Source organism: Scyliorhinus torazame, chromosome 1 (assembly GCF_047496885.1).
Source record: "Scyliorhinus torazame isolate Kashiwa2021f chromosome 1, sScyTor2.1, whole genome shotgun sequence".
In the NCBI taxonomy this organism is placed as follows: domain Eukaryota; kingdom Metazoa; phylum Chordata; class Chondrichthyes; order Carcharhiniformes; family Scyliorhinidae; genus Scyliorhinus; species Scyliorhinus torazame.
Genome location: NC_092707.1, coordinates 177,518,138 through 177,544,743, shown reverse-complemented (window position 1 = coordinate 177,544,743; position 26,606 = coordinate 177,518,138). Strand labels below are relative to the sequence as shown.

At 44.2% G+C, this 26,606-nt stretch overlaps 1 protein-coding gene across 2 annotated transcripts in view; it reads right to left on the bottom strand.

The window, feature by feature from the left end:
* Nucleotides 1-17,877, bottom strand: part of akirin1 (akirin 1) — a 34,721-nt gene extending 16,844 nt beyond the window's left edge. Inside the window, exons 1-3 of one of the 2 annotated variants that reach the window (XM_072501240.1) lie at nt 17,247-17,877; nt 6,876-7,019; nt 6,644-6,736 (exon numbers count right to left, since the gene is read on the bottom strand). In XM_072501240.1, coding sequence (XP_072357341.1) covers nt 6,644-6,736; nt 6,876-7,019; nt 17,247-17,442 — 433 coding nt within the window. In that variant the 5' untranslated portion in view covers nt 17,443-17,877. The remainder of the gene's footprint in view (nt 1-6,643; nt 6,737-6,875; nt 7,020-17,246) is intronic. The other variant, XM_072501245.1, reaches the window with a different exon arrangement.
* Between the last annotated feature and the right edge of the window lie 8,729 nt (nt 17,878-26,606).

Genomic DNA, 26,606 nt, shown 5'->3' with positions numbered 1-26,606 from the left:
ATGTCAGAGGGTTGAATGGGCCGGTTGAGAGGGCACGTCTGTTCGCGCATCTGAAGGCAGACGTGGTAATACTGCAGGAGACACACCTGAAAGTGGCAGACCAAGTCAGGCTAAGGAAGGGTTGGGTCAGTCAGGTCTTTCATTCGGGACTGGACAACAAGACTAGAGGGGTGGCGATTTTGATCAATAAACGGGTGCAATTTCAGGTGGGCAGTATAGTCTCGGACGGGGGGTGGGGGGCGGGCGGCGTTATGTCATGGTGAGCGGTAAGCTGGAGGGGAGGAAGGTAGTCTTGGTTAACGTGTATGCACCAAACTGGGACGATGTGGAATCCATAAAGAGGGTGCTGGGGATGATGCCTGATCTGGACTCGCACAAGTTGGTTATGGGAGGGGATTGTAATACAGTCATCAACCCCAGCCTCGTCCGGTCGTGTTTGAAAACGGGGAGGGTGCCAGCGATGGCAAGGGAACCAATAGGGTTCATGGAACAGATGGGGGGGGGGGGGGGTCGACCCATGGAGATTTAGGCAGCCGATGGGGAAGGAGTTTTCTTTTTATTCGCATGTTCACAAGGTTTATTCCCGGGTTGACTTTTTCATTTTGAGCAGGGATTTGCTGGCGGGAGTGGTGGACTCGGGGTACTCAGCCATCACTATTTCGGATCATGCCCCACACTGGGTGGAACTGCAGGTCACTGATGAGAGCTTCCAGCGCCCGCAATGGAGCTGGACGTGGGCTTGTTGGCGGACGAGGCGGTGTGTGAGAGGCTGAGGAAGTGCATGCAGAACTACCTGCAGGTTAACGACATGGGGGAAGTCTCAGCGGTGGTGGTCTGGGAGGCGCTAATGGCAGAGGAGAGAGGGGAGCTGATTTTGATCCAGGCTCATAGTGACAGGACGGATAGGGCAGAGACGGACCGACTGGTTAAGGAGATCCTCCAGATAGATGGGAGGTATGCGGTGACCCCGGGGGTGGAGCTTTTAAGGGAACATCGGAGGCTGCAGGCGGAGCTCGTGGTTGCTGTCCACAGGTAGGGCAGTGGAGCAGCTTAGGAAGGCGAGGGGTGAGTCTATGAACATGGGGACAAGGCCAGCAGAATGCTGTCACAGCAGCTTAGGAAGAGGGAGGCGGCCAAGGAAATAGAGAGGGTGGTTGATGGGGATGGGAACTTGGTAGGGGACTCGGCAGGGCGTTCAGGGACTTAGAGTACGCTCTATTGCTCGGAACCCCCCATGGGGCGAGGGGATGAGACGCTTTTTGGATGCTCTGACCTTCCCAAGGGTGGGTAGGGAGCTGGTAAAGGGGCTGGGGCCCCCGATTAGGGCCGAAGAAATAGTTGAGGGTTTGAAGGCAATGCAGTCAGGTAAAGCCCCGGGGCTGGAAGGGTATCCGGTAGAATTCTATAAGAAATTCTCGGGAATTTTAGGGTTGTTGCTGGTCAAGGTTTTCAATGAGGCAAGGGATAGAGGGGTGCTGCCCCGACGATGTCACAGGCCACGATTTTGTTAATATTGAAGCGGGACAAGAACCCGGAGCTATGCGGGTCATATAGGCCGATCTCACTGCTTAATGTGGATGCCAAGTTGCTGGCCAAAACGTTGGCCTCCAGGATTGAAGATTGTGTGCCGGATGTGATTACGGAGGATCAAACCGGGTTTGTTAAGGGCGGGCAGTTGGTGGCCAATATAAGAAGGCTTCTCAATGTGATTATGATGCCCCTGGAAAGTAGGGAGGTTGAGTAGCTGTGGCAATGGATGCGGAGAAGGTGTTCGACCAGGTGGAGTGGGACTATTTATGGGAGGTGCTGGGACGATTTGGGATCGGTAGGGGCTTTATCGGCTGGGTTAGGCGGTTGTACCAGGCCCCGGAGACTAGTGTAAGGACGAATAGGACGACCTCGAACTATTTTAAACTGTATCGGGGGACAAGACAGGGATGTCCCCTCTCCCCACTGCTGTTTGCGTTAGCTATAGAGCCGCTGGCAATTGCACAGAGCTTCAAGGGGCTGGTTCGGAGAGGGGGGGGGGGGTGGGTGGAACATAGGGTCTCGCCGTACGCGGGTCTTGCTGTACGCGGACGACCTGCTCTTCTACGCATCAGATCCAGGGGCAGGGATGGGTGCAATTATGGCGATTTTGGGGGAATTTGGCCGGTTTTCGGTGTATAAACTGAATATGACAGAGCGAGATGTTTGTAGTCCAGGCGAGGGGTCGGGGGGGGGGGGGGGGGGGTCGGCTGGGGCAGCTGCCGTTTAGGTTAGTGGGGGACAGTTTCAGGTACTTGGGGATACAAGTTGAACTTGTCCCGGTTGGTTGAGCAGATGAGGGGCGGGCTTCGGAGATGGGATGCGCTGGAGCTGGCTGGGAAGATGCAGACGGTCAAAATGACGGTCCTACCAAGATTTTTATTTGTATTTCAATGTCTCCCAATTTTCACCCCGCGGTCCTTTTTTTGAAGAGGGTTCACAAAATCATCCTGGGCTTTGTACGGGCGGGTAAGTCCCCGCGAGTGAAGAAGGTGATGCTCGAGCGGAATCGGGGGGAGGGGGGGCTTGCCCTGCCGAATTTCAGTAATTACTACTGGGGGGCTAACATAGCACATGGGGGCGGGGGCGGTTTGGGTGCAGCTGGAGGCAGCTTCATGTAGGGGCACCAGTTTGGGGGCGCTGATAACGGCACCTCTGCCGTTCCCGCCGGTGGGGTACTCCACCAGCCCCGTGGTGGTGGCGGTGGCCTTGGGGATCTGGGGTCAGTGGAGGAGGTACGTTGGAGCAGTGGGAGCATTGGTCTGGTCCCCAATATGTGACAACCACCGGTTGGCCCCGGGGAGCTTGGATGTGGGGTTTCAAGTATGGCGAAGGGTGGGAATTGAGAGGATGGGGACCTGTTCTTAGAGGGGAGCTTCCCTAGCTTGAGGGCGCTGGAGGAGAGGTTTGGGCTGGCAAGGGGGAACAAATTTAGATATTTATAGGTGCGGGACTTTCTGCGCAGGCAGGTATCATCCTTCCCACTCCTACCACTAAGGGGGATCCAGTATAGGGTGGTGTCTCGGACATCTACAAAGAACTTATGGGGACGGAGGAGACGCAGACCGAGGAGCTGAAGCGTAAGTGGGAGGAGGAGCTTGGGGTGAGATGGAGGATGGCCTATGGACGGACACGTTGAGCAGACCGCAACATGCGTCAGGCTCAGCTTGATCTAATTCAAGGTGGTCCACTGGGCCCACCTGACAGTGGCACGGATGAATAGATTCCTTGGGGTTGAGGACAGGTGTGTAAAACGTGCGGGAGGACTAGCGAACCATGTCCATATGTTCTGGGCATGTCCAAAGCCATGGGGATTTTGGCAGGTGTGCGCGGACGTCATGTCCATAGTATTGAAAACAAGGGTGGCAATGAGTCCAGAGGTGGCGATTTTCGGGGTGTCGGAAGACCCGGGAATTCAGGAAGAGTAGAGGCAGATGTTCTGGCCTTTGCTTCCCTGGTAGCCCAGAGACGGATACTGTTAGCTTGGAGGGACTCAAAGCCCCCGAAGTCAGAGACTTGGCTAACTGACATGGCGAGCTTTCTCGGCCGAGAGAAGATTAAGTTCGCCTTGAGAGGGTCACTGTTAGGGTTCGCCCGGAGGTGGCAACCATTCATTGACTTCTTCGCGGAGAATTAATCGTCAGCTGGGGGGGGGGGGGGTTAGGGTAGCGTAGAATAGGGGGTCAATTAGGCGGGTCTTGGCAGGATGGGAGTCGGTGATTGCACTATGTTTGTTGTTCTTTGTTTTTATACTGTTTGTAATGCCAAAAATGCCTCATTAAAATGGTTTATTAAAAAAAAAAAACCCACAAGAGCAGGCGTAGGCCATCGATCACTCAAGCCTACTAATTTTTCAAGATAATCTCAATTTCACTTTTCTGCCTGCCCCCTACAACTCTCGACTCCACTGAAGATCAAAGATCTATAACTCAGCCTTGACCATATTCAATTACCCAGCCACCATTGCTCCCCGAGGTAAAGAATTCCCCAAATTAAGGAGCCTCAAGAAAAAATGCTCATATTAGCCTTAAATAGAACACCCCTATTCTAAACAATGTGCCCATCCCCAGTTCTAGATTCCCCATAAAGGGCAAATATCTTCTCAGCATCTATCCAGTTAAGCTCCACCAGAATCTTGTGCGCTTCAATAAGATTGCTTCTTGTAAGGTTGCTTCTTGGAGTTTAGGCGAATGACAACCCTTTAAAATCGGAGGAATCAGCAGAATGAAACTTCTCTAAACTGCTTGCAATAACTGCAAGTTATTGGCTATACCTCACTAGCAAGAACGATAGACTTCCAGGAGGCCGATCGGAGATCTGCACAATATGACACATTTGTCATCATGTAGGATGTCTGGTTGTGTATCAGTTCGGATCATGGCATGTTCTTTTCATCACGCTTGCATTACCTCTTCATTTTGTTGTTTTTGGGCCTCAAAATGCAGAGATCCATCTCACAGACACTGCCACCATCTGGTTCAGTTCAAGATAATGGTCACTCAGGCGTTGATGTCAATTTTACATTGCTTCATGTTGGCTTTCAAGCACATCCTTGAAGTGCTTCTTCTGTCCTCCTTGTCTGTTTGCTCTGACTGAACTGGGAGAAGACAGCCTGCGTCTGATACATGAACCCAATGAAGCTGTATAACCCTCAGGAGATCAAAACGCTAAACGATACTCGGATGTGGCCTCAGCAAAGCTCTGCACAGTTGCAGAAAAAAAAAAAAAACTTTCCTTTTTTATATTTCACCACTCTTGCAATAAAGGCCAACATTCCATTTGCCATCTTGTACCGTAGCATTCGCCATTCAAATGTTTTATTTCTCTATTCTTACTACCAAAGTGTTCAAATAATACCACACCTGCTCACTTTCTTCCTGGTGTAACTTTGCAGACTCTGTCCTTCTCGCAATTTGCTTTTCCCACCTATTCTTTCGATCAGCAAATTTAGAAATGATCCATTTATCCCAACTTTTGTGTTTCCTGTTAATTAGCCAATCCTCCATTCAGGTTAATATCATCACCTCTAATATCTTGTGTAATCGTAACCTTTTATGTGGCACCTCGATCAAATTGCTTTTGGAAAGCCAAGCACATGAAATCTTTCCTTCCCTTTAGCCACCCTGCTGGTTACAACCTCAACTCTAATAAATTAATCAAACACAATTTCCACTTCGCAAAACCATGTTGACTTGTGTTCTGCTACTATGTCCTTCATAATGGATTCCTGCGTAGAATTATTTAATGCTGATTTTCCTCCGAGTGCTCCGGTTTCCTCCCACAGTCCAAAGATGTGCAGGTTAGGTGGATTGGCCATGCTAAATTGCCCTTAGTGTTGGGTAGAGTTACTGGGTTATGAGATGGGGTGGAGATGTGGACTTGGGTAGGGTGCTCTTTCCAAGAGCTGATGCAGACTCGATGGGCCGAATGGCCTCCTTCTGCACTGTAAATTCTATGATTCTATGATTTTGAACTCAAGATGCCATCATCAGGAAAGATGGACGTAAGAAAGATTAAAGTGCGAATGAAGTAAGGTTAATAAGTTAATAAAGTGCAGCTAGTATCAAGCCAGCCTGAATTTGAATTGATTGAAAAGATTTTGCAGAAATATTTACACAACTTAGACTATAAGAAAAAAACAACAAAAATTGAAAGATGACCCTTACAATTCCAGAAGGATCGATGAATCAATAAATGGCAGTTCCAATTTTCTGAACGAAACAAATCTACTCTAAGCACAAGCCTTGTTATGTGGGGGTGGTGGAAGCAAAAACAATTGATCTCACATGACACCAAGTATACTGGGTTAAATTAATATGCAAAGTTACAGTATATACACCTAGAAGAAAAATATTTAATAAAATGCTCTTTCCTCTCACTTTAAAATTAGATTTACAACTATTCTTTCCTTTAAAAAGGATCTTTACCAAATGATTGTAGACCTATTCAGCAACATGCTGTTGCGGCTTTTAGCTTTCTTCTATTTGGCCCTTCCCGTTAAGAAAATGTTATTCTTTTAGTGAAATGGCAAAAGAGGAAGGAGGTAAAGTTTTTAAATGTGGACATGGCTGGCTAGGCCAGCATTTATTGTCGACCCTTATTGTCCCTGAAGATGATGGTGAGCTCCCTTCTTGAACCACTGCAGTCCATGTGGTGTAGATACAATCATAGTGTTGTTAGGGAGAGAGCTCCCTTGACCCAGTGCCATAGACATATTTCTAAGTCAGGATGGTGAATAGCTTGGAGGGGGACTTGCAGGTTGTGGTGTTCCCATGTATCTGCTGCCCTTGTCCTTCTCAAATGGTAGCAGTTGTGAGTTTTGAAGGTACTATTTAAGGAGCCTTGGTGAGTTCCTGCAGTGCATCCTGCAGGTGGTACACATCTACCTCTAGATATGTACCATATGGAGGGAGGGAACATTTGTGGAAGGGGCACCAATCCAGCAAGCTGCTTTGTCTTGGATGATGTTGAGCCTCTTGAGGTGTTGTTGGAGCTGCACTCACCCAGGCAGGTGGAGAATATTCCATCACGCTCTTGCCTGGTGCCTCATTGGCGGTAGACAGGCTTTTGAGAATCAGGAGACAAGTTACTTGCACCAGGATTCCTAGCCTCTGACCTGCTCTTGTAGCCTCGGTATTTTTCTGATCCAATGCCTTTTGATTGTCATCCGATTTAAAATTGGTCAACTTTCTCTGGCTTAGCACAAATCCTAGACCATAAAGGCAATGGGAAAAGGTGCACAGTATCATCTTCCTATTCGAACATAGCTGCAATTTGGAAACCCTGTCTAATTATACAATTTAAAGCTTACAAACATTTCTGAAACAGATATTGGGTAGCTTGCTTACCTGGTGAGCTTGGTGCATTTAGTAACAAAGTATTAGGTGATCCCTCAGCTGAACTGTTTGTCTCACTTTGATTAAAACTTCCTTCTAACTGTCTCCTCCATTGGAAGCGGTTATATTCTTGTTTGATGTTCTGAAATATCTGTTCTGCAACGTAAAAAGGGCAAAAGGTTGACCCGAGAAAAATGTAAATGCAAAATACATTCTGAACTAGATCACAAAACCAAAATTCACAAATATCATACAACAGTATGCTACAAATAATTTATAATAAAACATTGTTCTGCATTAATGATGGCAACCCTGGCATGTATTGTGCACTAATTTTCAAATTAGAATAAAAAAGTAGTTAAAATACACCAAAGCCTGTAAATTAGAGATACATGCTTCAGGTGTCCTTACTTACAAAATGGTCACTATAGTCATCAAACAAGATGAGCAAAATATTCAGTGATTAGCTGGAGCTCCTGCAACATTCCATCTTCTCGCACCCTCACTTGGGATCCCTCACTTAGCCCCTTCCTCATGCCCCTTCCTCAGGTTCCATTCTTCCGAGGAAGGAGCTGCACTCCAAAAGCTAGTGATTCGAAACAACCCTTTTAAAAAAAAAAAATTTTGAGTACCCAATTTTTTGTTTCTCCCAATTATGGGGCAATTTAGCATGGCCAATCCACCTACCTTGCACATCTTTGGGTTGTGGGGTGAAACCCAGACACAGGGAGAATGTGCAAACTCCATATGGAAAGTGACCCAGGGCCGGGAACGAAACAAACCTGTTGGACTTTAACCTGGTGTTGTAAGACTTCTTACTGTGGCCACCCCAGTCCAACGCCGGCATCTCAACATCATTTATTTGATAGGTACACGACTTTGGAACAAACCTACCACAAGTAATTTGGACAGTTAGTCCAGTTTTAAGTGTAAACACATACCAGAATTTTTCATCTGGGATCAAATCCATCTTCCAGAAGGTACAAAGAGAACTTGGAAGCAGAGCTTAGTAACTACATTATGAAGTGAATTATAGCATTGGTCTAGTGGCTGGTTGAAGTACATAAATGAAAATTGCTTATTGTTACAAGTAGGCTTCAAATGAAGTTACTCTAGTCGCCACATTCCAGTGCCTGTTCGGGGAGGCTGGTACGGGAATTGAACCCGCGCGCTGCTGGCCTTGTTCTGCTTTACAATCCAGCTGTTTAGCCCACTGTGCTAAACCAGCTGATAGCTACAATCATTCCCAAATGTACTTGGAACAGTGGTTGAATAATTTTACATTTAATTATTTGCTTTTCACAGGACAAGTAATTTCCAGATAAGTAAAAGTAATGAAATAATCACAATAATTAGATGAATGAAGAACTAGAGAAGCCGGGAAAAGGCTCAAGGACCCAAGCGTCTCATTTCCTGGCTTGCATACCTCTAACTCAGCATTCAGAACAGCACAACACAAACTTTTAGGGTATTCTTTACAACCATTCTATGAGGTGCCCATAAACCCATTACTGGAGCAGCAATAGGGGCTGGTTTAGCAGTGGGCAGAACAGCTGGCTTGTAATGCAGAACAATGCCAGCAGTGCGGGTTCAGTTCCCGTACTGGCCTCCCCGAACAAGCGGCGGAAGGCGGCGTCTAGGGGCTTTTTACAGTAACTTCATTTAAGCCTACTTGTGACAATAAGCGATTATATTATTTCAGTGCAAGAGACCACCTGAACTGGCACTTCTACATGAGAAATTATATTAAAGCTGTTGGAATAAAGTATATTCCACAATGTTCATTTCCCAAACGTAAGGCAGTAAAGGATAGCACTGCAGACAACTTTATACACAATTATAAAACTTATATTCATGGAGATATATGTCACAAGCATGCACTTCCTATTTCAACTACAGTTGGAGTCCGTTCGTATTTACAGGACAAGTGAAGCCCCAAAAATACCCATCACCTGCATACAATTAAATTGATATACTATGGACTCCCCTCAATTTTGTTGAGTTCATATGTACAATCAAAATCAAATCAAAGACCTGTTGTAAAACCATTGTGTGGAGATATCCCTTCACCCAGAACACCTACCAATTACTTTTTTTTGCATTTTTTTGTAAAGCGGCTGATGACTTTCATCAATCCATTTAGTTTTAGAGATTTTCTTTCAAGCCAACAAAATCGATCAATCCATAGAATTCCAACAGTCAGGAGGCCATCCGGCCCATCAAGTCTGCACCTATCCGCCAAAAGAGTAAATCACCTAGACCCGCTCCTCATCCCTGTAACCCCACATATTGATCATGGCTAAACCACATAACCTGCACATTTTTGGACTGTGGGAGGAAACCCACGCAGACACGGGGAGAATGTCCACACAGTCACCAAAGGCCGCAATCGAACCCGGGTTCCTTGTGCTGAGAGTCAGCAGTGCTGGCCACAGTGTCACCCATCCAGAACATTTTCTCACTTTTTGCAGAGTGTACATTATCCCACAAATATTATTTGTGTGACATTTAGTCCAAATCGGACAACTGGAATCTCATATCCAAGGTCTCCACAAGAGCTAGCGTTTCACCAACCAATCCCTTTATTTTCTTAACTTCCCAAGCTAAAGGGGAACCATCTCCCATTCTCACGCCATCGGAAATAAGACCATAAGACATTGGAGCAGAATTAGGCCATTCGGCTCATCGAGTCTGCTCCGCCATCAATCATGGCTGATACGTTTCTCAGCCCATTCTCCTGCCTTCTCCCCATAATCCCTGATCCAATATTATGGAACCAGAAGCAACAGAATACCCCTCAGGAACAAAGCACATGAAGCATCTCATATAGGGACGGTGTGGATTTATCCACTTTTAATTAAGAAATGCTGAAACTACTGCAATAGTTTTCAAATTATTCAGTTCAGTGGATGCCTACAAAGCAGACACTGGGGAAACACTATTCTAAGATTCAAAAGACAAGTGTTATGTTTCCAGAAAGCATCAGCACATAACAAAAACAATTCAGAAAAGTTGACTTGACCACAAAACCTCATTGTGGAAGGAAGGACTCAACTTGAAATTTTTACACTAAAAACATTGTGTGTCAATGAGAAACTAAACTAAGTTAATTTGTGTTTGGCTATAATTGTTAACTTATTGCAATACAAATTAAATTTAAAAATTAAAAGAACCCTTGCCTCTATCAACATAACTAGAAAGGCTTTTGGTGGTTTGCAGTAATGCAGTCTTATCCAGTTATACTAGACTTCCACATCATGAAACTGCCGATCGCTGCTACATGGTCACTTGGAATTGAAAAGAAACGAGGTGCTACCATGTAACATGGCTACGTTTCAAAAAAATGTACTAAAGTGGGCTTCGTTGGCTTGGCCAGCACTTATTGCTCACCCCTAATTGCCCTTGAGGGGTTGGCGGGGAGCCCTCTTCTTGAACCACTTTACTTCCTGTGGTGTAGGGAGTTCCAGGATTTTGAGCCACTGACAGTGAAGGAAAAGTGATATATTTCCAAGTCAGGATGGGGGATAGCCCTTCTAAGTGGTGGTCTTTCCATGTGCCTGCTGCCCTAGTGCTTTTAGATAGTAGCAGTCATGGGTTTGAAAGGTACTGTCTAAGGAGCAATATTAGGAAGGTACAATACTGGTTATTCTGTTACAGCACTTTCATGTCCTCAAATCTGATGCCAATGGCTAGAATGACAAGGAGTGTAAGATTTCTTAAAATCAATCTAGGTACCTGCAATTGACAAGAAACTTGCTAGTTATTGTATTTATCATACTACAAATACTGGAAATCTGAAATGAAAACAGAAAACCATGGATACTCAGGTCTGGCAGCATCTGTAGAGAGAGAAACTAGAGTTAACGTTCCAAGCCCATATGACTTCTTCAGAGAAACGCCATCTCTGTTTCTCTCTCCACAGATGCTGCCAGACCGGCTGTTTTTATTGGATTTAGACCCATTTTTCCCTCCATACTGGTGTGAAAATTGTGGCTCAATTCAAATGTAATTATGGGAAAACATGCAAGTGTGGCATCTAGAAATTCTGCTTTAACAAGACCTTTTAAACACAAAATGTTCACATCACATGCTGATTGGGTTCATCAGGTTTACAATCAGGTATATATACACAACAAAACTGATTTGACCTAGTTTCCATTTATCAGTACTACAGCAAAATACAATGGTGCTGCAAGCCTGATGTCACTGTGGCAGTTGGGTTCATAGGCGAGGAACTAGCTCATTGTCTGTAACAAGACAGCAAGTATTTGGCAGCCAATTAGGCGTGGGACCCCTCATATGGGCCCAACATCAGATCGCGAGGCCTGCTGGACAATCCTGCCCAACATTCAGGATTGTGATCTTGCTTTTTCTCCCACAGACACCGGCAGATCTACTGAATATTTCCTATCTGATTTCCAGCATCCACAATTTTTACTTTTGAGTAGTTAAGCAACCATGGTGAATAAATTAGAAGCTTCAATCTAAAATAAAGAAATTAAACGTGGAAATCTAGCAAAAAAGTAACAGATATAAAAAGTAATGAGGTGCAAAAAGGGATTAAGCAAGAAGCTTGTGAGGGATATTGAAACTCTCAACTACATGTTTTAAAAAAGGAGTCCATAATAGATATGAAATGGGAGATTTTTAAGTGAGCACTTTGTATATGTTTACATAGAGCAAGAGGACAAAATGCCAAAGGCACAAAGGTACCTAAAAGCAAGTCGGGGAGGAAATCAGAGAAAGAATGCCTGAGCATTTGGACAAGAGCTGATTACATTTGTTTTTATTTCATTGGTTACGAAAAGTTGTTACAAGGATGCTTATAGAACATGGAACAGTACAGCACAGAACAGGCCCTTCGGCCCTCGATTATGGATGTTGGCAATATGGAAGAGATGGTAATATTCCACAAATGAGACAGGAAAGATCAATCAGTGCACATGAAATTGGAGGCAACATTGTGAATTAGGTCAGTAATTGATTAATTAGGCAGGTAGAAGAATGTGTAGGGCATATTCTCTAATTGACAGCATGTGCCAAGTGGCGATCCCCAGGATCTATACTGCGGTATCCATTTTACACCATGTATGAACAATGACTTGATTAAAAGAAAGAGTTGTATCACCAAGTTTGCAGTTCAACAATAAGTGAAGAACAGAAGGTTACTCAGGGACATAAAGTGAGTGGGCAAAACTATAACACATGGAGCCAGTATGGGGAACTGCATTCAGTGAATCTGTGAAATTCTAATGGCAAGAGACTACGGGTAGCAGAGGAGCAAAAGCATTTGTGTGCGCAAGTAAACAAATCACTTAAAGCTAGTGCATGGAACAAAACCAGAAAAGACAAAAGGAATGTTAGCCTGTATCAAAGAAGTTAGAATTCAAAATTGAGCTTGGCACGCCTCGCTTTCACTGAGTCTCTGTTTGGGGTATGGTGCCTGAATTGGTCTTGGGTGGGCGTACAATGCAAATGCACCAGAATTATTCCAGGGCCGAAAGGGTAGAGTGCAGGGTAGAGTGCAGACTGGATAAATATCCAGGGACCAGGGTTCAATTCCGAAGACTGTGTGGGAATGTAGAGTTTGCACTGTCTACCCATGTCTGCGTGGGTTTCCTCCCTCAGTCCACAGATGCAGTTTAGGCAGATTGGCCATGCTAAATTGCCCCTTAGTGTCCAGGTTAGGTGGGGTTATGGGGATTGGGCAGGGGAGTGGCCCTAGGTAGGATGCTCCTTCGGAGGATTGATGCAGACCCGATGGTCTGAACGGCCAGCCTCCTGCACTGTAGGGATTCTATGAAATATAAATTGTTTGAGATTAGTCAAAGATTGTTTGATCCAAATCAAAGTGTTTAAAATGTTCTGATACAGCAAATGGAGAAATAATAGAAGTATTTGGGGCAGCACGGTTCGATTCCCCGCTGGGTCACTGTCCATGCGGAGTCTGCACGTTCTCCCCATGTCTGCATGGGTTTCCTCCGACAGTCCAAAGACGGGCAGGTTAGGTGGATTGGCCATGCTAAATTGCCCTTAATGTCCCAACAAAAAGGTTAGATGGGGTTATTGGGTTACGGGGATAGGGTGGAAGTGAGGGCTTAAGTGGGTCGGTGCAGACTCGATGGGCTGAACGGTCTCCTTCTGCACTGTCTGTTCTATGTTCTAACTTCTAATATAGTGGGATTTAAAAAAAAATTGGAACATTAAAATTTGAACTGAATCATTTAGGAGTGCTACATCAGGAAACTATTTCCCCCCATACAAGAATAGTGGAAATCTGGAACTTGCTCCCCAAAAGTCAGTGGGTGCTGGGGTAATTGAACTTTGCAGAAAGGATTTGGAACAAAAGACAAGTAGACTGGAGGCCCAGGTCAGCGGAGATCTAATTGAATGGTTGAACCATTTCAAGAGGTTGATTGGCCTATGTTCCGAAGTAATTTGTATCCAAAGTGCTAAAAAAAAAAAAACAAGACAGAGAGCATTGTACATTTGGTGAATTTCATTTTCTTCTATATTTCAAAAATTTTGAAATACGAACAGCTGCAACTCTCGTGTTAAAAGATCCCACCCAGATACATAGTTGAGCACTAAGCATGCCAACACATTCATCCCTCTTTTCATGAGGATACAGGTTGAAAATCCTTTCTCAGAAACCCTTGGGGCCGACTGCATTTCGGTATTGATATTTGTGTTTTCAGATCCACCACATATATGTCAACAAAAACTTGGTTGCTTCGCCTTGTGCCAACACACATCCAACTTATTTAGCCTGTAATATATAATATTGCTTTATCATACAAATTAGCTGCATAGCCAAAATTAACTGCAGTCTTTCAAGGAGAACATTCAGTTTTTGGATGTACAGATAAAGGATACGCGCCCTATCGTAAAGTTCCAGATTTATCCTTATATATTATCTCTACTCCAGGAGACAGTATTTCCCCATTTAAAAACCTAGTCCACGTATTGTGCCATTCCAACTCTTGCATCACATTAATTGAATCTATGGTAAAAAGAAAATTTATGTTTGAATGTTGCTTAGCAACATGCCTTTACTGATCACATCATTCAAAGTGTATAAAGCAATTTCTGATGTCATTACAACTGAAAGTATCCCCAAACGTTAGATAAGATTTTCACATTAATTGAAGTAATGCAAAGAAAAATAACTGGTAAACAGGAAGCTCACTAGCATGATCTACAACCATTTATTTTATATTCGTACCACAATTCGTTGACTAATCCAATACTGTAAAATACATGCACTAAATTTTCTCTGCACAAGAAACTGATATTTTGCACCTATTTTACACTAGATTCATTTATTCAAGCCATTATTCTGTTGGAGGCAAGTCCAACTAAAGTTTGAGAGATCTCAGTGCTCCCCTCTCAAGGGCAACATAAGGAAATGGATGGCTGTCTTCATTATTCATGACTCCTATCCATTTGGCTGGCCAGATGGATTATGCTTGTGCTAGAATAATTGTTCCGCATTTTATTGACATATTTGAACAAACCAAATTGTTCTTTTTAAACCCTGTAATGATGCTCTTCTTTAGAAAGTGAAATTGCAATTTTTCTTTCATTTTTTTGAAAGAGCAACATATAGAGACAGAAACCATCACCACATTTAAAACTGCTTGGATACGCACCTGAAGTACCTTACCCTACAAGACTATGCACCAAGAGCCGAAAGAAAAAATGGCATTAGGCTTGATGGCTGTTTTCTTTTTTAAAAACTAGAACAGACATGGGCCAAATGGCCTCTGCTGTAAATTTTCTGTATGGATAAAACACTTGGAAGTCAGTACATTAAGGTACTACTCACAGAAAAATAGTGCAATTTTATAAACCAGACTGATACTGTAACCAACTCATCTGCTGCTGAGGTCTTAGTTTTAAAAGATGAATCAAAACGTTACTCCAGAGATGGTGTGAACCTTACATTAGTTTAAAACTTGACCCTTTGAACAAGTCACAAAAGCAACAGCGCTTACCTACATGGAAATAAAACAGAGCACAATTTCATTGATAATTAACATCCAAACAATTGAAATTTAAAATGTTGCCTTCTGAATTAAATATTATAAATCAGAAATGAGCCTCATCTCACATTAATCAATCACCAACAAAATTGAATACAACACAACCCCTATGAAAGCATGGAAAACTCAGCCTGCTAGTTAGTAAAAAAACATGCATTAATAGAGATGCATAAGCTCTTCTCCCCATCCACCCCATCCCCAAACAGAACCATATTCTTCCAATCTGAGATTACAAAGAGTAGCAGTTACTTTTGGATCTCTTTTTTATGTATGTTAAGCACTTGGTTTATTTGCACACTTATGGAAAACTCATTGTATGCAATTCAGTAGGAAAAATCCAAGTATAACATAACCTGTATTTAATAAAAGGTCCCAAGACACTTCCCAGGGGCACAATAAACAGCAAATAGAACAGAAAAGATTTGGTAAAATTGCAATCACTGAATTCATCAGAGATACCAATGTCAGAATCTCTCAGTTAAAATAAAGTTGATCTCGAATGAATCCTGCATTAAGAACACTGAAGCACAAAGACAAACTTAGGAGAGTGGGGAAATAAAGTTCAGACAGTGTAGGACAGGAATCAGAGAAAGCAAGTGTTTTTTGCAAAAATAAACATCATAAAAAGGATGACCTGTCTATAATTCAAAATGTTAAATGATAAATAATGTCAGAAGTATTCATACAATTAACATGCAATGTGTCGATATGGATTCATTGGGAATTTCTCAGTGAAATGGCATCCCAAAGCATCAAAAACTCTTAGCGGTTTCCAGAAAGATAAAAAGATACAAAATGCTTGCTTATGAAAGTATATTGGTTCTGAGAAGCTGAGTGTTAGCATCAAGCAAACATTTTTAAGTCACAGCAGACAGGAAAACCTCTCTGCTCCATTAATGCTAACAGTCTGACATTCTCCTCCTCCCCCTCCCCCCCCACACCCACGCCCCACTAGAGATCAGTCTGAACTGATCAATTAGAGATGGACCATAGTACCCACTAAGAAACAGGCAATTTGGCTCAAAGCTCCATCAGTGTTTCACACCGACTTCTCCCAGATAATTTTGTAGCACAAATGCAAGTCACAGATCATAGTACAAATTAGATCAGGAGAACTTGTCACAGATTTAAACTTTCTTTTAAAGTACTGCAGAACAGCATTTTGCATATCAACCAACCACAACTAACCAAAAGATTTATGCCTTTAGTTTACTTTGCAAACATTTGAAATCCACCTATCCTCACAAAAGCCCAAACATTAGTTAGTAAATATATTATAAAATTCCACTGCAGTTTAACCTACCCCATTAATTTGAAAAACACCCACTTCCCAAAATATACAAGAAACCAATATACCAAGGGTTCCAAAATGCTCTAACTGCAGTTTTATTCCATTAATGTGCCACAAGCTTCTTCATATCATGAATGTCCAAGATCTGTTCGAAAACCAAAGCAAATATGCCTAAAGATAGTTGATCAACTAATGCAATTGTCAGCTATCAACTCTTCCCCCACCACACACACAACCAGATAAACTGCAAATTAAATAGATTATATTTGAATACATTAACAGTGTAGCTGGTGCAAGAGCAGCACAATAATTTAGCAACCCCCTCATATAAACTGCATAATAAATAAATGACATTTAAATAGGTTTTAAATATATTAACTGTGTGGCTGGTTCAAGAGCAGCAGAATAATTTAGCAAAACTGATTCTGAGCGTCTTCTTGCTTTGAGACAACCGGTGGTCGTGAAGAGCTCTATACAAATGCAAATTTTCCATCAGGTAATTGCTCCTACATTCTAAATATCTAAATTGCTATGAGCGATTTAAAGGCAAGATTAGAATTGTTTTTTCACATCACGAAGTAGAGCCATAATACAAGAAATAGGGCTTTCGTCAATTAACCTGATTTTTTTTTGAGGATCCCTCATTGAGATTTGTCACCCCAAAAAATAACTGTCAGCTTGTCGATCAGTCTAACATTTCATAAGTCAGAAACCACGGAGGTATATTTAGCAGCAATCAAATATCCCTCCCTCCTCTTGCTTGAAAATGGCAGCCGTGAGGGGGTGGATGGTTGAAAAAAAGATCAAAATTTTGTCGTTTTCCAGTTTTATATTGTTCACAATTCGGGGCTGTTTTGATGGTGGTAGTATATGGGGCTTCTATTTGTAAAGCTGCAGTAGGTCCAATAGCAAGGAAGCAGATTGCGAAACAAAGACTGAATGAATTCCCCAGGAAGCTGCACCTTCAACACCCAATAATAATCGTCACTTTTATTGCCATTGTCTCGCTTTGTCACTGCCACGCCACCCCCTCCCCCGTTCCAATACCTGGGGTGAGCCGATGTGCTGACGAGCTCTCTCCGCCAAAGGCCGCCGGCTCGCTCTTCAGGTACTTCTGGGGCGACGGTGCCCCAGCGCCGGGCCCTGTTAAAGGCATACACCTCCTCCGCTTGGGGGACTGGGACTGAGGGCTGAGCAGCGCGTCAAACTCGACACTTCGTTTCAGTGTGGCCCCGCACGCCATGATCCGCCGACACAACGCTCACTGCGACCGAACTCCAAAAAAAAAACCCCCAAAAGGGCGAGGGCAGGAAGGCAACGCAACGTCCGACCGCTCCGTGGGGTGGGGGAGAACTCGCCGACCTCTGCGCTTCGGCTTCCCAGGGAGGGAGGAATAAAACGCAGCCCAATCAATCGAACCTTTTGATTTTTTGGGTAATAAAAGGTAAAAAGCTCCAGAATGGCGGAATGAAGCCGCCCTGTTTGTGTGGCGCTTCTCCCTCAGCCCCCTCGCAGCTTTCGCTTTTCAAACAGCAATGGCGTCTCCGGCCAGGCAACCAGCAAACAGCCTGACTATCAGTAGCGTCACAATGTGGACACCTCCACTCACTGCCACTGCTGGGGGAGGACCACTCAACTCAAGCTGCAACATGCTCCACTAAATCTACCCAGTGACCAACCTCTCATCAAAACTACTCCACATCCTGAACAAAAATGGAACACATTTAATATTGCTTTAAATGCGTCGAAGGAGACACATTGCACAAATGTAGTTCGCACGGGGTTCACCTTCGTTCATTTATCGAAACGTTTATTTCTTCATTTAAAGAGACAGTATCCCCATTTTTTGCTGGCCTGCACTGTCCGAGGTTCAAAATTAAAAGTCCTCAACTCCACCAGCTTTTAAAGTATGATTTCCACCCATCCTTTGGAAGTGACATTCCATTTTATTTCAAAACTAATAATTCGGGGAAGTTGCAAAAAATATTTTTGGTGATGAAATAAAACCTACATGTTTCTAAATGTGGACAAGTTAACTTACCTTTAAAAAGTGTTTGTTTTGCATGTGTTTTGTAAGAAATACTGTTATACATCATTTTGAGATTTTCTTTCTCACTTTTCTCCATTTATTTCCTGAAGTGAATAAGCAAGAATGTACACAATGCCCACAGCAGTCAGTATCTCTCCAATAATATCCAAATGGTGACTATTCAAGTGTATATCAATAGTATTCATCAACAGGCTATCCAATAATGGAGTCCATCACAACCAAGCCTATCTTCTAAACCAACATTTTCACCCTCCCATCCTGAATCTCTTGAGTACAGTCAGAAACAATAACTTGTGGTTGTTTCTTTAAAATAACAATGGCATCTCCAGCCAGTTAATCATCAACTTTAAACATGGCATCAATTTAGAAGAGCAACCATTGCTCCTCACTATTTTCCACCCTCCAGCTGAGCTGTAGTGGAATGTGATACTAATTACATTTATTGCTCTCTATATTAGCAATTCCATGTCTATGTAATTAGGTCAGACTATTATTGGTGAACAGAAATCTAATGCTGTAGTAGTCTACTGAGCTCAGCAACCCTGCCAGAGTATCAGGAGTGCTACACATTGGATTTTTAATAAAATTATTGTATTACTGACTCTACTTTCTATTAGAACAATACATTTCCTTATAAGTTAGGTTTTGGTGAAATATCCTTTTAGACATAAAAAAGGTAAACACAGGAAAGGACACAGTTTTCACCTCTGAATTGAATTAAGAGGACAAAATTGACTTTGAATAATATACTGAAAGAATATATGTCTCATTTACTTGAATCTCAGAAAAAGGTAAAGATGCCTTGATGAATTTCTAGGTTTAGCTCAGTTGACAGGGCAGCTGGTTTGTGATGCAGAGTGAGGCCAACAGTGTGGGTTCAATTCCCATACTGGATGAGGTTATTCATTAAGGCCCATCTTCTCAACCTTGCCCCTCAACTGAGATGTGATCCTCAGGTTAAATCACCACCAACTATCTCTCCCCCTCAAAGACAAAAGCAGCCTATGGTCATCTGGGAATATGGCAACTTTACTTACAGTATTATTCTGTTAAATGTAATGTTTACAGTCATGTACCAGCACCATGCTTGAAATTATAATTTTCCTATTACCCCTTTTCATTTGAAGTTTCAGATAGGCAATATATTCAGAATTTATTTCAGATTTATTGGATGGATTCTTAAAAAAATGTCTGATCTATGAGGAAGATGAGATGAATCTGTCCAGTTATAACAAGAAGTTAACTCACCAGTTTTCTAGAAGGAAGTCATTAGACATGACATAAGAACGTAAGAATTAGGAGTAGGAAATTCAGCACCTCGAGCCTGCTCCGCCATTCAATACGATCATGGCTCATTCCGTCCTCAACTCCACTTTCCTGCCTGTTCTTCATACCGTTCAGCCCATTATTAATTAAAAATCTGCCTATCTCGTCCTCAAATTTACACAATGTCCCTGCATCCACAGCACTCTGGAGCAGTGAATTCCACAGATTCATGACCCTTTGAGAGAAGTAATTTCTCCTCATCACTGTTTTAAATCTGCTACCCCTTATCCTAAAACTATGACCTCTCATTCTAGATTGGTCTACAATAGGAAACATCCGCTCTACAGCAACTTTGTCAATACCTTTACAAATTAAATGTATCAGAATTTCACATACGTCTTTGAAATGCTAAATGTATACAAAACTTATGGAACCCTGTTAGATATCTAGGGTTATTTTACTGTAAAACTATTTGATGCACAGATCAATTATGAAAAGGAAATTAAATCAGTAGATTGTCAAATGGCTTATGTTCGCAATCTATCCACTGGCAAAATTGAGTAATATCATGTTTACATGCCTAAAAGACATGCATTGATATCCTTACAGTAAGCCAGCATTTTTTGAAATAGGCTGCTTTCCCCTTTTGAGGGGGGAGTGCTGACTGGTGATGATTTAACCTGAGGATCACCACACCTCAGGTGAGGGGCAAGTTTGAGAAGGTGGGGCCTTCATGGCTGGACAGCTGGTTCATGAGCAGAGGAGGCCAACAGTGCAGGTTCAATTTCTGTACTGGCTCAGGTTATTTATGGATGGCTCGCCTTCTCACATTGTCCCTGACCTGAGGTATGGTGATTGCCAGGTTAAATCACCAAAAATTGGCTTTGTCTTTTTATTATTTTAGAGAAAATGTAACACTACTGCTTATTTGTTGCATTCCATTGGTCATGTGTAACCTCATTCCTTATTTTAAAAAATCATTTAGTAGCTTTAATCAACATGATATAGTCCTGCGTGTTTTCCCCCTTTTGGATGGACAAGAGAATGTGATGGGTAGACTGTGCAATCTCCAATGCAAAATTCTGCAATAAAAAATAATTGCTAGTCCAATGTTGCACTATATACTTCCTGTCACTCATAAAGTTGCAAGTGACAGGTCACAAGAGATGTATACTCACTTATACATCAACTTATACGGAGTGGGTCCGCAGCCACCACGTTAGTATCTTTTTTTTTCTTTTTTCTTTTTTAATAAATTTAGTGTACCCAATTATTTTTTTCCAATTAAGGGGCAATTTAGTGTGGCCAATCCACCTACCCTGCACATCTTTGGGTTGTGGGGGCGAAACCCACGCACACACGGGGAGAATGTGCAAACTCCACACGGACAGTGACCCAGAGCCGGGATCGAACCTGGGACCTCGGCGTCGTGAGGCTGCAGGGCTAACCCACTGCGCCACCGTGCTGCCCCCACGTTAGTATCCTGACCGGCAGGACCATGACTGGCCCACGCCGTCGGGACTTCGGCCAGTCGGGGGCAGAGAATGGCGGAGCGGGCCTCCAGCAATGGTCGCAGGTAGGTGATACGAGTACGGTGCTCCGAGTACGCTGCTTTTCGCAGCCTGGAGAATTGGTGAACCGGCGCCGGTCCCAATTCAGTGCGTGGAAGTGGATTCTTCTCCCCGGTGCTGGACACGATTTTGGCGTCGGGTGGGGAGAATCCAGACCAGGATCTATGCACATTTGGAAGTGATTGGTCTTATTAGCGACAGACAGTGATTTTGTACGAGGGAGATCACGTCTCATTAATTTGGCTGAATTTTTTGAGGAGGTGACAAAAATGATTGACGAGGGAAGGGCTGTGGATGTTGTCTACATGGACTTTAGTAAAGCGTTTTATAAGGTCCCTCATGGCAAGCTGGTGCAAAAGATTAGATCACATGGGGTCTGGGGTGAACTAGCTGGATGGATTCAGAACTGGTTTGGCCGTAGAAGACAGAGGGTAGCAGTGGAAGGATATTTTTCCAAATCGAGATCTGTAACTAGTGGTGTTCCGCAGGGATCAGTACTGGGACCTCTGTTTTTTGTAATATATATCAATGATTTGGAAGAAAACGTAGCGGGTCTGATTATCAAATTTGCGGATGATACTAAGATTGCAGGAGGTGCGGATAGTGATGAAGATTGTCAGAGAATAAACTGGATAGAGATAGGCTGCAAAATTGGGCAGAGAAATGGCAGATGGAATTTAACCCGAACAAATGCGAGGTGATGCATTTTGGTAGATCCAATTCAGGTGGGATCTAGAAAATAAATGGCAGAACCATCAGGAACATATAGACACAGAGAGATCTGGCGTGCAGGTCCATAGATCCTTAAACGTGGCAGCACAGGTGGAAATGGTGGTAAAGAAAGCATATGGCATGCTTGCTTTCATAGGATGGGATATCGAGTATAAAAGCTCAAAAATTGTTACAATTATATAGAACGTTGGTTAGGCCACATTTGGAATACACTGCCCAATTCTGGTCATCGCACTACCAGAAAGATGTGGAGGCTTTGGAGAGAGTACAGAAAATGTTTACCAAGATGTTGCCTGGTATGGAGGGTATTAGCTATGAGAAGAGATTGAATTGGTGCTCTTTTATCTGAACCACAAGACACGAGTATGTTCCTTGTATTGGACAAATGACCACACAACCAGTATGTTAGTTCAATTATTGTTTATTATTAAACACAGGCTTGGTTCTTTGCGTAATAATCTACACGCGGCTACTTATTAAACTACAACTAAAATTACCTTTACTTAACTTCCAAGTGTCAGGCTCTGTGCAGATTAGATAGGGCCTTTTTCGGAATCCTCACGTGTGTCGGCTGGAAGTCTTCAGGTTCGTCTCAGCTGCGGCTCATCCTTCAGGTAGCGATCGCGGGTCCTTGAACTTGGCTGGTCGATATGCTGCAGTTGGTCGGAGCAGAGGCCGGTCCCAAAAGAGGCCGAATACTGGTTGCGCAGTTCTTCTTATCCCCTTATCCTTCACACTCTTTTGGGCGGTCCCAACTCGGGATCCAATGGAGTGATAGGATTTCGATCACCCTAATCGATTCTGGCCAATTAGGGGCGGGCACCTCGGTGGCTGGGCGGGTCCTAGCTGCTATTGTCCACGACTCGTATGCACTCCCATATAAGGTAAATAAGTGCCCCCAAGTCTGCTACTGTTGCTACATTTCGATCTGTGTCCCATTGTCCTGGGGAAATCGGTGATTGACCTTTAGCAGGTGTGAGTTTCAGTTAGGTCTGGTTTCCCTCTGCACAATACACAGGGGCTGTGTACCGCCTATGTCCCAACTTGACCATAATTCCCATTATCCTTTGCGGGTGGCCATTTTAGATGGCCACATATCATAGAATCATAGAATTTACAGTGCAGAAGGAGGCCATTCGGCCCATCAAGTCTGCACCAGCTCTTGGAAAGAGCACCCCACCCAAGTCCACACCTCCACCCCATCCCATAATCCTGAACGCGAAGCGTGGTGGATCAGAGACTCGAGCCCATATCTGCCCTACTTTCCCCAGTCATCTGTCGGTCAATTCGGGCCCCACTCTACTCCATCCTAAATGCATTGCACAGTTTTGCCTAACTAATTCATTATTACATACATTCATCAAAGTTAAATCATTATTACCTAAAATGTCATCTTTAAATTACATTCATTTATAGACAGTTCCTTTCTAGGCTAACCGACTCTCATGCTGCTTGCTCATACATTTAAAGAACTTATGTACAACACAAAAATTTTAAACCAGCTGCATCCTATTTCATTCTACCTATCTTAACAGTAATATAAAGGCACAGATGGTTTATTTCAGTAGAGGTTGTTTATATCCGTTCATGCATTCGTTCATGAGGTATACATTCTCAGGGTACCTTATTGAATTCCAAAAAGGGGAGCTTGGACAGTGTATATCTGGGTGGGAGGCTTTTGCCTTCCATTTGCGGAGCTGGCATGTGAGGACAACAATATATATTACCGCACTCAGGAGGAGGGCCTCGACTATGTAGGAGAGGGGGTTCCAATTTGCAATGACTTCCCACCAGGTGGGGGTCTTGGTGTCGTTTCGTAACAGTTGTTGGGTGGTGTCCTGACTGGTGGTGGTTTTGGTTCGTTGGGTGGTAGTGTTTGGGGCTGGCTTAAGTCCTATCCTAATTCTGTGCAAGACCAAGTTACCTTTAGTGAGCGTCCCGGGGCAATTTTGTCTGAGTCCCAATGTTTTCCCTGGGATTCTCTTTAAATATCCATTTCGGGACACCCTTCATTAATAAGTTCCCACCAATCCCCTTTTCCGGTTGTGCTGATGTAGCATGCAGATGTGGTCCCATTGGGCCTTTTGTACAGTGCCCTTTGATTATTACACGCGAATGGGATGCTTATGTCGGGGCTTATCCATAAAGTGCCGTCCTCACATTCCCCTCCACCAGGTGGTGCAATCCATAGGTACCCTGAGTGTAACGGTTTTACATTGTCTTGTACATTTAGGTTATCTTGTAAGTTGAGTCCGGTGGCTCCGATCATCAGGTGCACAATGAGCACTGTTCCTGGATTAATTCTGTAGTTTTGTCTGTCGTCCGTGTATTCGTAGGGGATCAAGCATAGTATTGTGCTATTACCCTTGTTTAACATCCGCATTTATTTCTCTCTCTCCCTTGTTCCAATTACCCGTTATAATTGAGTCACCATGTGTGGCTCCCTCATTTTTTGTTTTAAATAAGTTTAGGAGAGAGATCAGAAATTTAAAGTAAAGTAATCAAGTATGTGTTTCTCTCAGCCTGTCTGGCCGATGCATGGAGTGGGCAGACAATTTCTCCGGCCAGTCTCCATCTTATTCACAACCATGGGTGGTTGAGGCTTTAGCTTAACCAGCCGAATTTTAGGGCTATAAAATTTTGTCTCAGGAGCACAGAGGAATTCAGTGTATAGCAGCAGTGATCAACAACTGTTGTGTGTTTAAGTGTAAATAGCATGTGGGGACGACCCAAAGGGGTCTAGAAAAAAAAAGAGTTGAAGAGATAAGGGTTCAGAGTGTGAGGCGTTGTAGAAATACATTCCTCATCCCACAACCAACCTGAAGGTAAAGAGTCAGAGTTGAAGTGAAGATTAAGACCTGCCCAGGTCAAGGTAGTGTGCTGAAAACCATTCCAGAGAGTTTGGAGGTGCCATGAGGTGCGTATGGGCCGTGACGGTGGGTGGGATCCCCGGGTAGGGCGGGGGAATTGCCGTTTCTCCACTACCCGAGCTTTACTTGACCAGTTTTGGAGTCCTCAGGCAGGGAAGGGATCAGTGCCGTGTCTCTCTACCTGAGTGACCGCGAAGAACGGGAAGAGTGTGTGTTCATGTGGGTGGGATTCTGTGCAGAATGTCAATTTGGCGGTGTACTACATTGCGGGTGGTAATTGTGCGGTGTACTGCTATGAATTTAATTTGGGCGTCCCCGTATTGAACCGTCGATTCTGCAGTATACTGATATGAATTCAATTCGGCATGGCACCGACGTGTGAGTCGTATTGAACCGGTAATTCGGCAATCTTCATGTATGAGTTCGATTTGGCGTCTTGCCGACGTAGGAGTCCTACTGAGCGTGAATTCTGCAGTGTACATATACGAGTTTGATGTGTGTGTCTAGCCGACATTAATTTAAAAAAAAAAATGTTTTTATTAAGAATTTTTCAATAACAATATTTTCTACCTTACAAACAAACCCCCCCCCATAACAAAAAAAAATAGAACTCGCGTTGCAAGACATGAACATGGCAAGTCAATAAGATACAAAACTTTGTACAGTGGATTCATCCCGTACATGTCAGCTTCCGGATGCTACCATGTGTTTTCTTGCTCAAATGCCCCCCAGAAACCCCCCCTTCCCCCCCCCTCCCCCCCCCCCCCCCCTCAGCCGCTGTGTCCCCCCGTCCCACCCCGGGTTGCTGTTCCTGCTGTCCGACCTTCCTCTAACGCGCCGCGAGATGGTCTAGGAACGGTTGCCACCGCCTGTAGAACCCCTGCGCAGACCCTCTCAAGGCAAACTTTATCCTTTCCAACTTGATAAACTCAGCCATATCATTTATCCAGGCCTCCACGCTGGGGGGGCTTCGCCTCCTTCCACATTAGCAAGATCCTTCGCCGGGCTACTAGGGACGCAAAGGCCAGAATACCGGCCTCTTTCGCCTCCTGCACTCCCGGCTCGTCCATTACTCCAAATAGTGCTAGCCCCCAGCTTGGCTTGACCCGGGCTTTCACCACCTTAGCTACTGTTCCCGCCACTCTCCTCCAGAACCCCTCCAGTGCCGGACATGACCAAAACATATGGACATGGTTCGCCGAACTTCCTGAGAACCTCCCACATCTGTCCTCCACCCCAAAGAACCAGCTCAGCCTCGCCCCCGTCATATGCGCTCTATGAACCACCTTAAATTGTATCAGGCTAAGCCTGTCACACGAGGAAGAGGAATTAACCCTACTTAGGGCATCAGCCCATAGCCCCTCCTCAGTCTCCTCCCCCAACTCCTCCTCCCATTTACCCTTCAGCTCCTCTACCAAAGCCTCCCCCTCTTCTTTCATCTCCTGGTATATCGCCGACACCTTGCCCTCCCCGACCCATACGCCCGAAATCACCATATCTTGAATCCCCTGTGCCGGGAGTGGCGGAAATTCCCTCACCTGCCGCCTCACAAACGCCCTCACTTGCATGTACCTGAAGGCGTTTCCCGGGGGTAGCCCAAACTTCTCCTTCAGCGCCCCCAAGCTCGCAAACGTCCCGTCAATGAACAGGTCCCCCATTCGTCTAATCCCTACCCGATGCCAGCTCTGAAATCCCCCGTCCATCCTTCCTGGGACAAACCGATGGTTGTCTCTAATCGGGGACCACACCAAGGCTCCCGTCGCCCCCCTATGCCGTCTCCACTGCCCCCAGGTCCTTAGCGTTGCCGCCACCACCGGGCTCGTGGTATACCTTGTCGGTGAGAGCGGCAGCGGTGCCGTCACCAGCGCCCCCAGGCTTGTTCCTTTGCAGGACGCCATCTCCAACCTCTTCCACGCCG